This window comes from Camponotus vicinus, unplaced genomic scaffold (genome assembly GCF_025532165.1).
Source record: "Camponotus vicinus isolate PSW18456_S1 unplaced genomic scaffold, iyCamVici1.0 SCAF_6, whole genome shotgun sequence".
Taxonomy (NCBI): Eukaryota; Metazoa; Arthropoda; class Insecta; order Hymenoptera; family Formicidae; genus Camponotus; species Camponotus vicinus.
The window spans coordinates 6,246,229-6,260,568 of record NW_028141978.1 but is presented as its reverse complement, the minus strand read 5'-3'; the positions used below and the strand labels follow the sequence as shown (position 1 = coordinate 6,260,568).

Below are 14,340 nucleotides of genomic sequence, written 5' to 3'. Positions count from 1 at the left end.
TACCTCTTTGATCTTTTACTAACTTGACTGGTTCAATATTTAAGAATCATCCTTATGATAAAAAAATATAGTCACGCATTAGTGTCTTCTCTAGTTAACTGCACTGAGAAAAATCGTTTGATTGTACCAACAAGACGTATCTGATAAAAGGCATTTTGATTAAACCAAGCAGAATTTCTAGTTATCACGATAAGACTCGATTTTTTGTAACTAGAACGTTTAATAGAATTTACTACAAGGATTTGGTTAGTATTTTCTAATTGGATCTATAAAACTTCTTGTTATATTAACTTATAAACATGGACAGTGATGCCATTTTTTTCTAAATTTAGTATTATTACCCAGAAAATTTGGTAAATTTAACAGGAAAAAATTAATCATCTAGTAATTCCTTAAAGGAATTCTGATTCGTCCATTTTCCAACAGACATACTGGTTGAATCTACCAGATTTCTAATTAATGCAACCAGATTTTTTTTTCAGTGTATGTGTCACCTCGCGATAATTAATGCTGACGTAAGAAGTGAGAAAAAAACTTCACCGAGATTTTCCAATCGACTTTGTATTCAATCGTTCCACACCCACGATCTTTTCCTAGATTTTTCCCGGCGACTTTGCACTGTACTTCCGCAACTAACAAGCTTATAATTTTCTCTCTACACGAGATTTCCAATCTCGTCCCACGTCAATCGTTCTTTTCACATGAATCTGTTTCAATTTTTCCTTCTTCCTATATTCATCATTTTTTTCATTATCGACAAAAATATTATAAAGTAAGATAAATTTCCATGGAAACTGGAATTAAAAATTTTCCACTTTTCCAGATAAAGTCTGCGCTGTTCTATCCTCGTGAATCTGTTCCCGAGAAAATGTTTTGCTATGTCGAGAGATAATAATGGGGCGTCGTTCTATCTCTTATCCTCGAAAGAAGGCGCATAGATCTCCGGTATAAATTGCAGGCTCTAAGTTGAACGGCGAAGTCTAGCATGCACTATGTAATTTGTTTGGGAAATCGCGCAGAAGATGATGCGAGCTTCCCTGCACGCGCGCGGTTCGGGATACTCTCTCCTTTTTTTCTTTCTCTCTCTTTCGAGAGTCTCAGCGGGTAGCCTACGTTGACGGATGATGAGTTATGTCTCTTTGGAAAAATCAACGAGCTACTAATTATCGCGGCTGGTGAACCGAGCCTACTGCTCGGTGCGAGCATTTTTTAGCGCCCCGACGCTATGTATACCTTGGCCTTCGTTGACCGTTCAAGGCTGCGCCACAAGACGATGCACTCGGGTGCATAGTTAGACGTAGCGTCACGAGCACGCGTAATATGATTGATGCGGGAAATGTTTTTTCTTGTCTGAAATTAGTTCCTCGCATAATATTTGTGTCAATATTCTTCAAAGAACAGCGACATTTTCGTAATGAGGACCTGAATCCTCACATTGAGAAATCAGCTGATAAATTATTCAAAAATTTCTCGATTTATATCATGAAAAATAATATCAATTGGAATAGTATTAGGTAAGTTAAAATTGCAAAGTCAAAAACATTCTATTTCACTTGATGATTTATGTTTCCTTATAACTGTATATTTTGAAGCTACAAAAAAATTACGTTTCTGCATCGTAAAGAAGTTTCGAATGAGAAGTTTTAGAAGTGCGTAAATTAATTCTCGGTTAAATCACGTTTCGCCATGGATCGCATATCACGCGTTGAGAAGCTAGCAATCGTTAATATCTACGATATGAGTCGGCTTCCGTAAAAAACTAAACGTTTACGATGTTGCACATATATCCGCGTTATTCCGAGACACACGTTGCAGGTGTAGCTGCGCGACCCATCCTGTGACGCTTCATAAGGAACGAATACTTGCCTTCGAAGAGTATGTTTTTCTTCGAATTCGAAAGATGGGCAAACTTTGCAGAGTAATAATGACGAAGATCACCTCGCGCATATACAAAATGCAACACGAGAGGCACTCTTCGACCAAGTACACAGCCAAGCTTTCAAGATATATAATATGTTACTTTTATCTCTCCATTTCTGCTTTATTTTAATATTCAAAAAAATAAATAATTCGCTGCGCCAGACGAAAATAAATTAATATATAAATTAATTAATTAATATATAAATAAATTAATAATTAAATAAATTAATACAAATTAATTGAATGAGAATTTTGCAATCAAATTTCTTTTTTTTTACAATTCCGGATAAATTTTATTACCTCCGAAAGCATGACTGTATTTAAAAACCTGCTCTTGGATTATTCTCGGAGGACCAACAGTTACGGCGAAGGATTCCTGTTTGAACTGTGAAATTGCTACTTTATGTCGCGAAGAGAGGTTGGCGCGCGGAAAATTGGCAAATTTGTAATCGGCACAACGTATTCCGGGCACTCGTATCTCACCGTCGAAAGGGCCCCATCTTTCAGCTTCATGTATATTTAAATGACACTTCGTGGGGCCACCTGTATGATTCGATCATCAGGCGCGACGTGCCAGCCATTCGCTATTCCTGGCGCGATCATCGTCTTGTCATAGTATGCTGCAACCGGCTAAGATAATGATATGATATTTATGTCCGAGTAGTCGCGAGAGGGATCCAGAATCCGCGGACCCTTCGTCAATATTCCGCATGTGGACGATTCCAACGGCGCTCACACGCGCATAAAATCTGGAAGCCAAATCGGTTCCGCGAAGGGAGGCTATAATTTCATCATTGCAAGCGTGAGGTCTTCTTTCCAAAGAAAAGACGCGATCGATTTTCGATTTATTATTGATATCGCTTTCCATCAAAATTTGAACTCTCCGCAAAAATATATATCCACCTCTCTTTCTCTTTAATATTGTCCCATATTTTCTACCTTTTCTCAAACAAGTTTGATATTTATGGGAGCAAAGACCGCGCTATCCGATCATACAATAATCGCAGATATACGTCTGGCGGAAGATGCTGTCGAGCATTCTTCAGCCAGTTAAGCGTTACTGTGGTCGGCGGACACGTCTTCAAATGTCGCGGCGGATTCCCGCGGCGTCTCCTTCTCTATGCCTCCTCGTCAGGATATGTTGCCATATGTTGCCGCAAAGAAGGTTAACGACACTCCTGGCATTGACTTCTGACGCTGCTGCGCGGCCAGATCTTTCAAGCTTTTTGCTCGGCGGTGGCTGCCTCTTGGAAATTGCGTCCATTCGCGGACACAAACGGCCGCGCGGCTCGGCTGATCCTCCGTGACTGATCTAAGAAACCCGGCGATGAACGTTTTTTTTTCGTGTGAAAAAAAAGTGCGACTAGAAACGGACTAATCTCTTTGAACGTTCCGGGTTGCTTCAGCAAAAAAGATATTAACCTTAAAGCGAAAAAACTTACTCTATTAAAAATAATATTCTTCATAATATTCTATGTAAATATGTTAAGATGTAAATTTTTAATTTTTAATTGGAAAAAAAATAAAATTTATATATTAATTCAATTATTAATCATGATCTTTCCAACTTTACAATGTTTCATTCAATTCTGATAATCCCTTGTCTGTTGTTCTAATCTGTTGTCCAATTTTCACCTGGAATAATATGGAATACGAACGATATCAGAAAACGGAAAACAGAAGAATTCTTCGAAGAACAGGGAGAGAGAAAAGTGCTCCATAATGAAGAAGAAGCAGAAGATGGCGACGAAGAAGAAGAGTCCGAGTCAAGGAGAACGAGGAGAAGAATGATCCAAGGAGAACAGCGCCGAAGAGAATGACTCGCGAAGAACGACGACGAGCGTCCTACGAACGTAGAAGAGAGGATGACTGGCGCAGAATAATGAACCAAGAGAACGACCCCCCTCGAGGGGAATTGACGACATGGCTTGGAAACGTCTTTCGCCGTTCGGAGAAGCGTCAGGTGACGAGGTAGCGTCGACCTAACCGCTGCTTCCAACGGTGACAAGAAAAGCGGCGAACGCGTTTATTTTAATTGGAGCCTTGCGATCAGCCTCCGTGGTTAGAAAAGGGAAAAGACAGAATTCGCAAGGATGCTCTTCTTCTTCCTCCTCCTTCTCTTCTTCTCCTTCATTCCGGTTGGATAATTTAAAGATTTACTGCAAGTGCGATGGTCAAGATGAATGACTTCCCTTCGTCATCGTCGTTGCTGAACGCATGAGTTAATGCATCGCGTTAGAAGTTACGGAAAGATTCGATGAGTTTCTTTTTCGAAATTCATGGTTGCCATGGCCGCTTTCGTCAGGTTATTCGAAATCAACGGATATTTGTAATATTTAAAAAAGCGAAGATTTCTACCTTTCTGACCTGATTTTGTACGTATGAGCTATTACTATTCTACAGAGCCATTTCTATGCAATTTAAAAATTTTCCAAGATATCCTCAATCATCTAAAAAATAGAAAATCATATCGTTAAAGTTTGATAAATAAATTGGCATAATATAATCGAGACACGTATATTAAATACACATCCAAATTTAATTCAAACGGAGTTTATAAATGTCAAAAAAAAGGAAGAAGCTTGTCGCTCTTAATATCGTCGCAAGATTATTTCGAGATGTAACAACTGCACCACCGATAAATCATAATTTTTTTTAGCAGCAGAATTTGCATGTACATATCAGAGGCGTGACATTGCAAAACAGAAGTGCGATCTGTTTCGAGCGACTTTTCAATCTTCACGCGTGTCTACAATGGAATGTGTAACGAATCGCACGTTCCTCGACAGACATTTAAATAAATTATTGCTGAAAATGACCACAATGTTACTGTTAGAGTGAAATTTTGTTAATAAAAGTGCCACGAGTCGTTAACGAGAAACGTGCGCGCGCATTTAATTTTAATTGGAGTCAGCTCCAAGTGCAGCAAGGACAAGCAGTTCCTTCGTTGGCAAAGAATAACTTTAAGGATTCAGTGTGTGTGACGAATAATACTTGACAGCCCCGAGTAAAAAGGCGCCAAGTAACCTGAATAGCATCGCGCAACAACTCGATTTCTTTCAGCCTTTCATCTTTTATCTTTGCAATCATTAATAACATTATATATCTTTTCTATAGTTAAGCAATTATTCTCTTTATAAGTTAGAATAAAAGATATGCGAACAATAATTATACTCATCTACGCATTACGCATATATTTTCTCATTTCCCTATTCTATGATTAAATAAAAAATCGCGCGATTATTATGTTTTATTGTAGTATGTTCTAAGATCTCTCTTTTCTTTATTCTCTGAGTATAACGAGTATTTTTGCACGAATAATTTATTAGCGATATCTAAACAGTCGATCAAATCGATGAATTTGCACCGTGCCTTTTTGATGGCGGCGCATTCCCTCGCGCTCTCATAAAACGCATCCATTAATGCAACTGGCGCTCATCGCGCCGCGACTAGAATGGCATCCCGTCATGGCAGAAGCGGCTATTAAAGTGATTACCGTGGTGGCAATTATTATGAGGGTTGAATTTACATTTATTCATCGCGTTCCTGGCACGATGGGATGTTCATGCCTTAAACATGCCTGGATAGTAGCCAGAATCCACGACGTTTTCACCGCATATAAGGTTTCCTCGATGTTTCTTCAAAAGGATTAGGCATCTCTTTTCTTGTTGTAAACTGATAAAAAAAATTTAACTGTGTTTTAACGTTTGACATCAAGGCAATGCAGAGATTCATGTAAAAAAATCCCTAGTAACAGACAATATATCTGCGAGTAATTCCAGATACTGAGAGATTGAATCTCGTCGTGATCGATGGGTCGTCAGCGATACAATAGACGATGCTGTCGAATCACCCTACACTCGATAGTAACCGCGATGCGAAATTAAACGACTGTTATTATCTGCAAACGAGCGTGAACAACGTCCGTGAGAAGCGGCGGGTATCCAAGTATTCGAAGATATCCATCGTAACCGATGAGTAACCACCAGCAGTTAGATCCATTGATTTGTATTCAATTGTCTTATTACGCGATACTTATCAAGCTTATATCATTTCTACATTATTTTTATTATTAACATTTCAGTTATTTATTTTTACCTAAAGTAAAGTCACGCACATTTAATATTTCTCTTCAATTTAAAAAAAAAAGTTATATAAAAAAATTAATTCGTATTTTAAAAATTAGAAAAATTTATAGTTAAATTAATAAATAATTAATAAAAATAAACATGTAAATAAATTATACTTTTTCATGATAAATATCTCTGCGTTAATTACATAAACTAATAAAGTTATTACCTCGTAAGCTTACCAGGAATGTATGCATTTAATCGTAACTCAGAAAAATGTGACATCTTTCTCCAAGAAGATTATATAAATTTATATTTTGATTATGACAACTGAACAATTTACTTCTCGTTTATTTCCGTTTTCACGAATAATTTCAAGTGCATAGGCCGGTAGTTGCACTTACGGCGGTAATGCGGCATATGGCTCTTGCCATACCTAGAGGAGGGTATATTGCTTTTGCGTGTTAGCTTTCTCGTCGGCCGCGCACATCTGCATTTATCGGCGACTTTTCAGAGAAATCCGCCGTCCACCGTGTCCATGGCGCGCCATGAGGGTAAGTCACGAGAATTCCCCTCTTCAATGGAGACCCGCGCCATGTGTATGCGGATCGTGCGAAAGTTGGGTTCGATTTGTCGATACATGACTCACGATCGCGAACGCAGCAGTCTTTCACATCCATGCGGATGTGCATCGATAATATTTTTGACACCGCCAACTCGAGCCTCAAATTTTTCCAGCTTGACAGTTCCATTTCGGTGCCGCATTATATACAGTAAAAAATTGTGCATTCATATGTTAAAATTTTCTTGTGTTAACACGTTTTAATTAGTACTTTAATGTAAAATTAACATACAACTTATATGTTATTATTTTTATAACGTTTTCATGTGTTACATTTATGTCAACTTTATAATTTAACACTTTGTATATGTCTCTTAGAAATGGAATATTATTTTGAGTATTTTTAACATAATCATTTTAAACAATCAACATGTCTCAAAGTCAGTTTAACATTCTAAGAAAAGTTAAAGTAAATCTTCAAATAATCTTGAACTTTGACATACAAAAATAATCAAATTTACTAAAATCAAATGTTTCTATTACGAATAATTTAAGTTAAAATAATTATTATTATATGTAATGTCCTACAACAATTCTTATGAATTATTGTAACTATCTTTTTTTCATGTAATTTTTAATTAATTTGTATGTTATTTTTACATTACACTTAAAGTTACAATAATAAAAATAAATGTAAAGTATTGTGTCAATAATTTAACATTTTTAGTTTGTCAATAAGTAACATACGACGAATGAGTTATTTTAACTTAAAATTTAGAGTGGATTTTCTGGGACATGTGAAAAATATTAAAATTAATATTTTATTTTTTACTGTGTATATTTAATATATAGTCGAATATCGCCAAATAAAAATGTTTGCCTTCTCTTTACACTGCGAAATATTAAGAACTAAACAAAGACTTGAGAAAGTGTACATTAAATATACATTGTGATAGAAATGTTGCACTTTTCTTTTATCATTTTTTTTCTCATTAATTTCAGATATTGATAATATAATTTATATTCTGCTGTCTATTAATGTATATAACTTAATGATATAATATATCTTGATAAATTATATATTCTACATCTTATTATTCATCAATCTATAAAATTTTAGAGAATGAAGAAAAGAACACTTTACGTACGAATCGTTGTTTGTTCGCCTCGAGTTCTCCATCCTCTCCTCATCTCGCTCACTGATTTTGCCGGCACTTGATTAAAAGTGCTTTGTATTGCTGGTCATGCGTACATGAGTAAATTATGAGAGACACAAGAAAGCGGTTGCGAGATTCCGATCGCGCGAAAATCGATGCACGGCCTTCGGTCGGTTCGTTAAACCGGCAAGCACTGCGGGACGAAACGCAGTGGACTGCACCGTCCTGTCACCGGTTGTTGCATCTAAAAGTGCATCACGCTCGTCCATCATTGGCAACGTAATGCGGGTTACGATAAACAGTGAAAGTCTAAATGAGCCGTTCTTACATCGCGAGAGAAAAACACACATATTACTTACGTCAGTTTTAACTTAACAACATAAGTATGTTTCAGCTCACATTGTAATTTTACAAGACAGAAATAATTCCTTATATATGTAATAAAATATGAACATTTAGAAAAAATTATTGCGTATATCAAATAAATAATATTTCTATTTAATTGTTACTGTGGAAACTTTTATATTTTTATGTATTAGATATTTAATATTATAGCTTCCAATATTTTAATTTTAAGCTTTAAAAAAGAATGTTTTATATAAAATTGATATTTTTTCTAAAAAATCTTAAAATTGCTTTAATTTCTTTTATCGTTACAATTAATTTTATTAATTTTATATTAACACCATAAAGTCTCTTTGTTTAAAATTCTTTTGTCAAAAAATCAAATTTTTTATTGCGATATTTCGGAGCAAAATAAAATAACTGTCAAATATCTGTATCGCGCTTCACATATGCCTGTCACGCGATATCGTTTATGCAAATTCAGTTTGATAAATGCCGCCATGCGGCATTCCTCCCGGAAGAAGAAAGTTTCCGGCGCTTTCGATGCGCGAAACGGTTGCATGTAGCTCGCTATCAAATGCAGATGCGACAGCGCAATGCGCGATAGCTGCAATCTGGTGAAAGCCACGGAGGAGTTTAATGGTCAGAGAAATCGCGTGTTACTGGCGTAATCTTACGAGTGTCACGCCAAAATAACATCCGGAGAAATTGGTAGGACATGATATAATAATCGTTAACATGTCTATCCAGAGCGCAATTTTCCTTCGTAAATTTGCGCGATTATAACGATCGCAATTGACACTTGAACTTTATACTAACCGCGATATCTCGGCTTCAATAAAGTCTTGAATCTTTCTGCGGTATTTTGATTTAACTTCGTCAACGAATAAAATTTCTCCAATAATGTTTACAAATTGTGGCCTTGCGTCCTGCTTATTTAATAAAAGACCTAAGAGTCTAATACGTGTTTAACGAGATTGTAAGAGAGGATCGTTGTTAAATAATCCATCATCGATGATGATAGCGCGATTTCCCAAGCGATCGTTACTCTTCTCGCTAGACGACCAAAGGGGCGTAGTCGATGAAAATTCTTCGTCATTAGAGATCGACTTGGACGATTAAAGGAAGAGGATAATGCCTACCGTCGCGGTAACGGGAAACGAACCTCCTTTTGCGACCCTCCAAGTCACGAGACGCTTAATTATGAACACGACGCTTAGGCAGCTCGTTGCCTAATGAAATAATGAGATAATTCGGTTACGAATGGCGTCGACAACCGCGAGATTCTGTCGCAACCAGATGCAAGGCCAACGCGTCGCGTTTTCACCTGCGAGTCATTGCGCAAAAAAATCGGTCGTCGAGATGCGACTGGTGTTTGTAACAATACAATGTTAATAAATGCTTAATTAGGGAGCGCTTAATCGCGATGTTATCACATACACATCGACGGTCCTTTAAAAATTCATAGCGCCTTCATTCAAGTTCCTATAATGTTGAGAACGAACGCTGGAAAAGAATATGTCGCAATGACTTGTACAACGAACCGTCACGTGATTGATTGTCAAAAGCGCTTTCAAAATATTGCCGATCTATTTTCATCTCGCAATAAAAAAAAATTATCATTTTATTATTTTACGAAAATAAATTTTAATAATTTATTTTATATATATTTAAATACAAAACAAATAAATATATTTATGAAATCCCGATTTACCTCGAAATACGGACGAAAAGAATATTGTAATATGCAATTTTGAACATGCAAAAATATGTGGAATAATATATAATAAAATATGTAATGATATTAATAAATGGAAACACTTTTCTTTCTTTTAAAATCCGAAGAATTAATTCCGATGATTCAGTTAATCGGAAGGACGATCAAAGAAGTGAAGAGAAGATAATAAGACTCAGAAAAGATGAGAACAATTACGCATAATGGATGCAAAAAAGTCAATCAAACTGCCAATTTATAGAATTTTTAAAGAAAACTTGTTTTTGTAATAGTAAAAACTATAATACTACGTCACACTTTTTAAAAGACTTTATTTGCAACTTCAATCAAAATTTAAAAAAAATCAGTGTTGAAGACATTCAAGTCAAAATCTGACCAAAAAAATTTAATTTAATAAAAATATTAAAAATAATAGAGACTAGGACTCACACAATTCTTTTACTATCATTTTCGATACGATCTTATTATGCAGTTTACGCTATTTAACTTTTTATAATTCATAAAACAATATTTCGTGTTGCCGTAATAAATTCATAATTTCTTGCCAAACATGCTTCAATAATTATTTATCTTCAATAATTATTTGTCGCAATAAGAATCAGGACGATTAAAATCGCCAATGAATCTAAGCGACAGACTTGAATGTCTCGTACTCGGGGCGCGCGAAAAATGCTGAACGCATCATACCATACTTCCGGCGATCCTCGATCTTCTCACGCTTCCGACGACGCTGCGCGCAGCAACACTTGGTCAACGTACCTGTAAAAGAAAGAGAGCTTTAATTAGAGCGAGGCGACTCATAGGCATAATCATACGTGTATCATCGTCGTTGTCGAGCATACATCTCCGCGAAAAGAAATCGTGTTAGTGTGTTAAGGACAATGATTTCGCGGCTAGCCGAACGCGAGCGGCGTGTCCTTATGCAGGATCGACCGAGCAAGTACTGACCACCGGATGAAGTCGCTACTTAACATTACGCGGGAAATGCGCGTCGTGAATTTATGATGCCGTGGCACGCTCACTCACAAGCCATTACGCCAGTCTGACGTTCCTCTTATTACCGGAGAGGAAAGGGGGAAAGGAAAGGGGCAATCTGAGGGTGATAACGCGCTCCTTGATCTGGATTTCACATTCTTTTTTTCCCGCTCGCCAGCCTGATGCGAAGCGCGCCGATGTGCGTTCTTTTTCGATCGGGCTTTAATAGCCATTGCGGTTCTCGCGGTCGCTTTTGCCCGCCGCCTGCATAATGCATGCATTATCTAATGCGTTGCCTCGTTGCCCACGGTATATTCTTTGTCCGGCCAGGAAATTGTGTCGTGTAATTGGACCGATTATATGGAAAGGATGGTTATGGCGATCTTCGATCGAGATCGATGTGCTTCAAAATATTCGCTTATAAAAACTGAGCAACATGTAACATGAATGTTAATGTGTTATAAAATAATTTAAATCATTTAATTATTAAATTATGTATCTGATATATTTTTTATAAAAAGCTGATGCAATTATTCCTTTTCGATGCAATATTCTCTATTCAAACTTCGAATAGAGAATTATTTTTAATTCTTGAAGGAAACCTTAATGCGCGCAAAATGCATATTTATGGTTCTGGAGAACATCGCGTTTCTTATTGGGAAAGCGCCCAGGGCTGTTGCGAGAAACCCTTCGCTGATGATACATTCGCGTGAGCAACACACCGAATACCAGGTGCATCCTTCGTCAGCAGCCTGGCGCATCACTTACTAATCATGCAAATTCCAGCGATGCCGTCAATGTCGGATCGTACCTTAGAGAAACCTTGCCTCCGCAGATTACGTTCCCAGGGAGAATTAAAGATTTTTCTCCAAGACTAGTTTCTTAAATCTCTTGCAACTTTCATGTAATAATATTAAAAGAAGTTTGGAAAAGAGTCTATCGAAAAATGCAAACTTTTGTTACAAGTTAATTATCGAACAAAAACAATATTATTTAATCAAATAAATTTTAATACAGAACGGCATGAATTATAATATTCATCACAAATCTCTTTAAGCTCTAAGCCTTACATTGATCCGCAGAAATCTAAAGTCAAGCATTTTTTTTCATTGTAAAATTTATCTTACGGTTTCCCTTTTCAAACTTGCTCGTATGTTTCGATCATATAATTGCATTAATTCCGTGAGGATTGCCGGACATTTAGGAACATATGTGCATCGAGCGATGGCATGTAAGTCGAAGTGCATTCTGCAATGTAGCTGTACGCACACGTCCGGGATGCAACAGGTTCACCGTTCTTATATGCGTGTATGCGGCCGACAAGTGCATTCACGTGCGTGCCACTGCGCCATGGAATTCTCTCTCTTATTTTCTCTCCTCACGCTTTACTCATCATTGCGTTTTCTTCTCTCTCGCGATCCTGAGAACTAGTTGTCATACTGATGTTTCGCGCGCTACCGTATTTTTTGTGAGACTGACAGAACGCGTCTCAGCGGGAGCAAGTTCGAGATTCTCGGACGAGAAAAAAATCGCAGACTATTCTCCTCGTTTATTGCACGGATCGTCGACTGACAGACAGGACGAACGCTGGAAGAACCTGATTTCTAACATATATACGCGCAACGAAAATTGCGAAGGAATATATCCACGTGCGAAAACGTATTTAAAACATCGCAAAAAATTTTTCGCAAAGAAAAAATATAATGAAAACAAACATCTCTTTCCATATTCATCCAATTTTATATAAGTAATGCGAGAGAGAGAGAGATTTATAATATATTTATAATATGAATAATTATTTATAATATGAATAATTACTTATGATATGAATAATTAGACAAATCTAATTAAAATTCCATATTTTATAAACATTACAAAATGGAAATTAATTATAATTGATTAACAAAGTCATGGTGCACTTGAATGATATGCCCATGAATTTTTTTTATAATTAATTTAGAGTCGGATCTAATATGTAATACAAAAAAATAATACGTTTATTCTAATACATACATGATTTAATTAAATCCGGCCACGTAACTCAGCAGTACTACGCTAAGATTTTTCACATTCTTTATCAGCAACTAAGCGTGAAAGTAAATTCACGACCGTGAGGAATAATTACATAAAACGACACGATGTGTTATCGTTTCTAACAAAAATTATTCTAACTTTAGAACAATTTAACAGAGACAAGCAATTTCTTCTATTTAAGATAATTATATTTTTCATTTTTTAAATAATTTAAATTTTTAAATTTTTTTAATAATAATCTCCACTTAAAACTTGCAGAAATTTCAAATTACAAAAAAAGAGAATATCACTGTTTTCGGCCATTCACGGTTTTAATCAATTCTATACATTTATGTCTTGACAAAACTAAAAGTATGCATGAATTTTTAGAATGATGAGAGAGAGATTCTTAGGAAGGAAGTTCCCGCGATAAGGCGCTCGTCCTCGAACTTTCTAAACATCCAGTGCTTTGTCCGCAGTTGTCTACATGATAAATACAATCCGATATCTCAATACAGAAGACTTTCCTTGAAAGCGAATCGAGTAGCAGATTCGCGATTAAACGAAGAATCGACTTTCACGCTAATGACAATGGCGCTGTTCCCGCTGGTGTCAGCGTCGTCGAAAGATGTGTTCGCACGAGAATGAATTCGCCTGTATCTGAGACTAATAGTCCGATAAACACGTCGCTTGAGAGATCGCAGGCGACTCGTCTGCAATTTTCTCTTTTCCGCGAACGGAATAATAATCGAGCGCCTCTCATTCCTCCTCGTTTTCCTCGCAACGCGAGGAATAATGCCGAGGAAGGCGCGGCACTTTGTCGCCGGATAATGACCGCTATGCATCCTTTGCGCAACATTTGCGTAACACTTCTGTAATAGTCGTCCGGTAACACTCGGTTGTTACGATAAATGTGGAAATTAAAGAGCGGCGTAAGGGGATGCAATTATGAACAAAGTTTGAATTTATTCCGAATAAAAATTAATATTAAAAATGAATAGAATACTCAGGTTGTACATATTTTTAATATTTCTTTTCAAATTTAAATTCTGCAGCATAAAAATATTAATGGGAGGATTTTAGAAGGATATCTATTAATCGCGTATCTATTCAAGCGACTCGAAAGTCCAAGCAAGAAATGTCGCTCCAATCAAGCAAACTCATTTCACGGGTCTCACCTAACGTTACCGGTCTATGCGTCCTTTGAGGTCCTCGACCACCCAGGGTCAACCAGGTATAAATGCGAAAAATTCAACGCACGAAACCACAAGATAACAATTACACATTGTTACGTAAATCTGACGAGAATTTATTCCTGTTTCTCACGTATAACAAGGATAACAACATTCCTCTCGACGAAAAATTATAACATCGTAAAAATTATAACATCTAATATTTTTACATAAATATTTCAAAAATTGAAATTTTAAATCTCGATATAAAATAATCTATTAAAATAATCTATAAAATCATCTCAAATCAATATAAATCTGTAGAGGAATATTATATATTAATTAAAAATAAATATAATATATATAATATATATAATATAATATATATAAT

The 14,340-nt window shown here is 36.3% G+C and overlaps 1 protein-coding gene across 2 annotated transcripts in view; it reads right to left on the bottom strand.

Moving 5' to 3' along the window:
- Window positions 1–14,340, bottom strand: part of LOC145973860 (uncharacterized) — a 174,644-nt gene that overhangs the window by 46,019 nt on the left and 114,285 nt on the right. The window contains exon 2 of one of the 2 annotated variants that reach the window (XM_083103468.1): window positions 10,477–10,548. The exons of the other annotated variant lie outside the window; for it this stretch is intronic. Coding sequence (XP_082959594.1) covers window positions 10,477–10,548 — 72 coding nt within the window. The remainder of the gene's footprint in view (window positions 1–10,476; window positions 10,549–14,340) is intronic. 2 annotated transcript variants of the gene reach the window in all.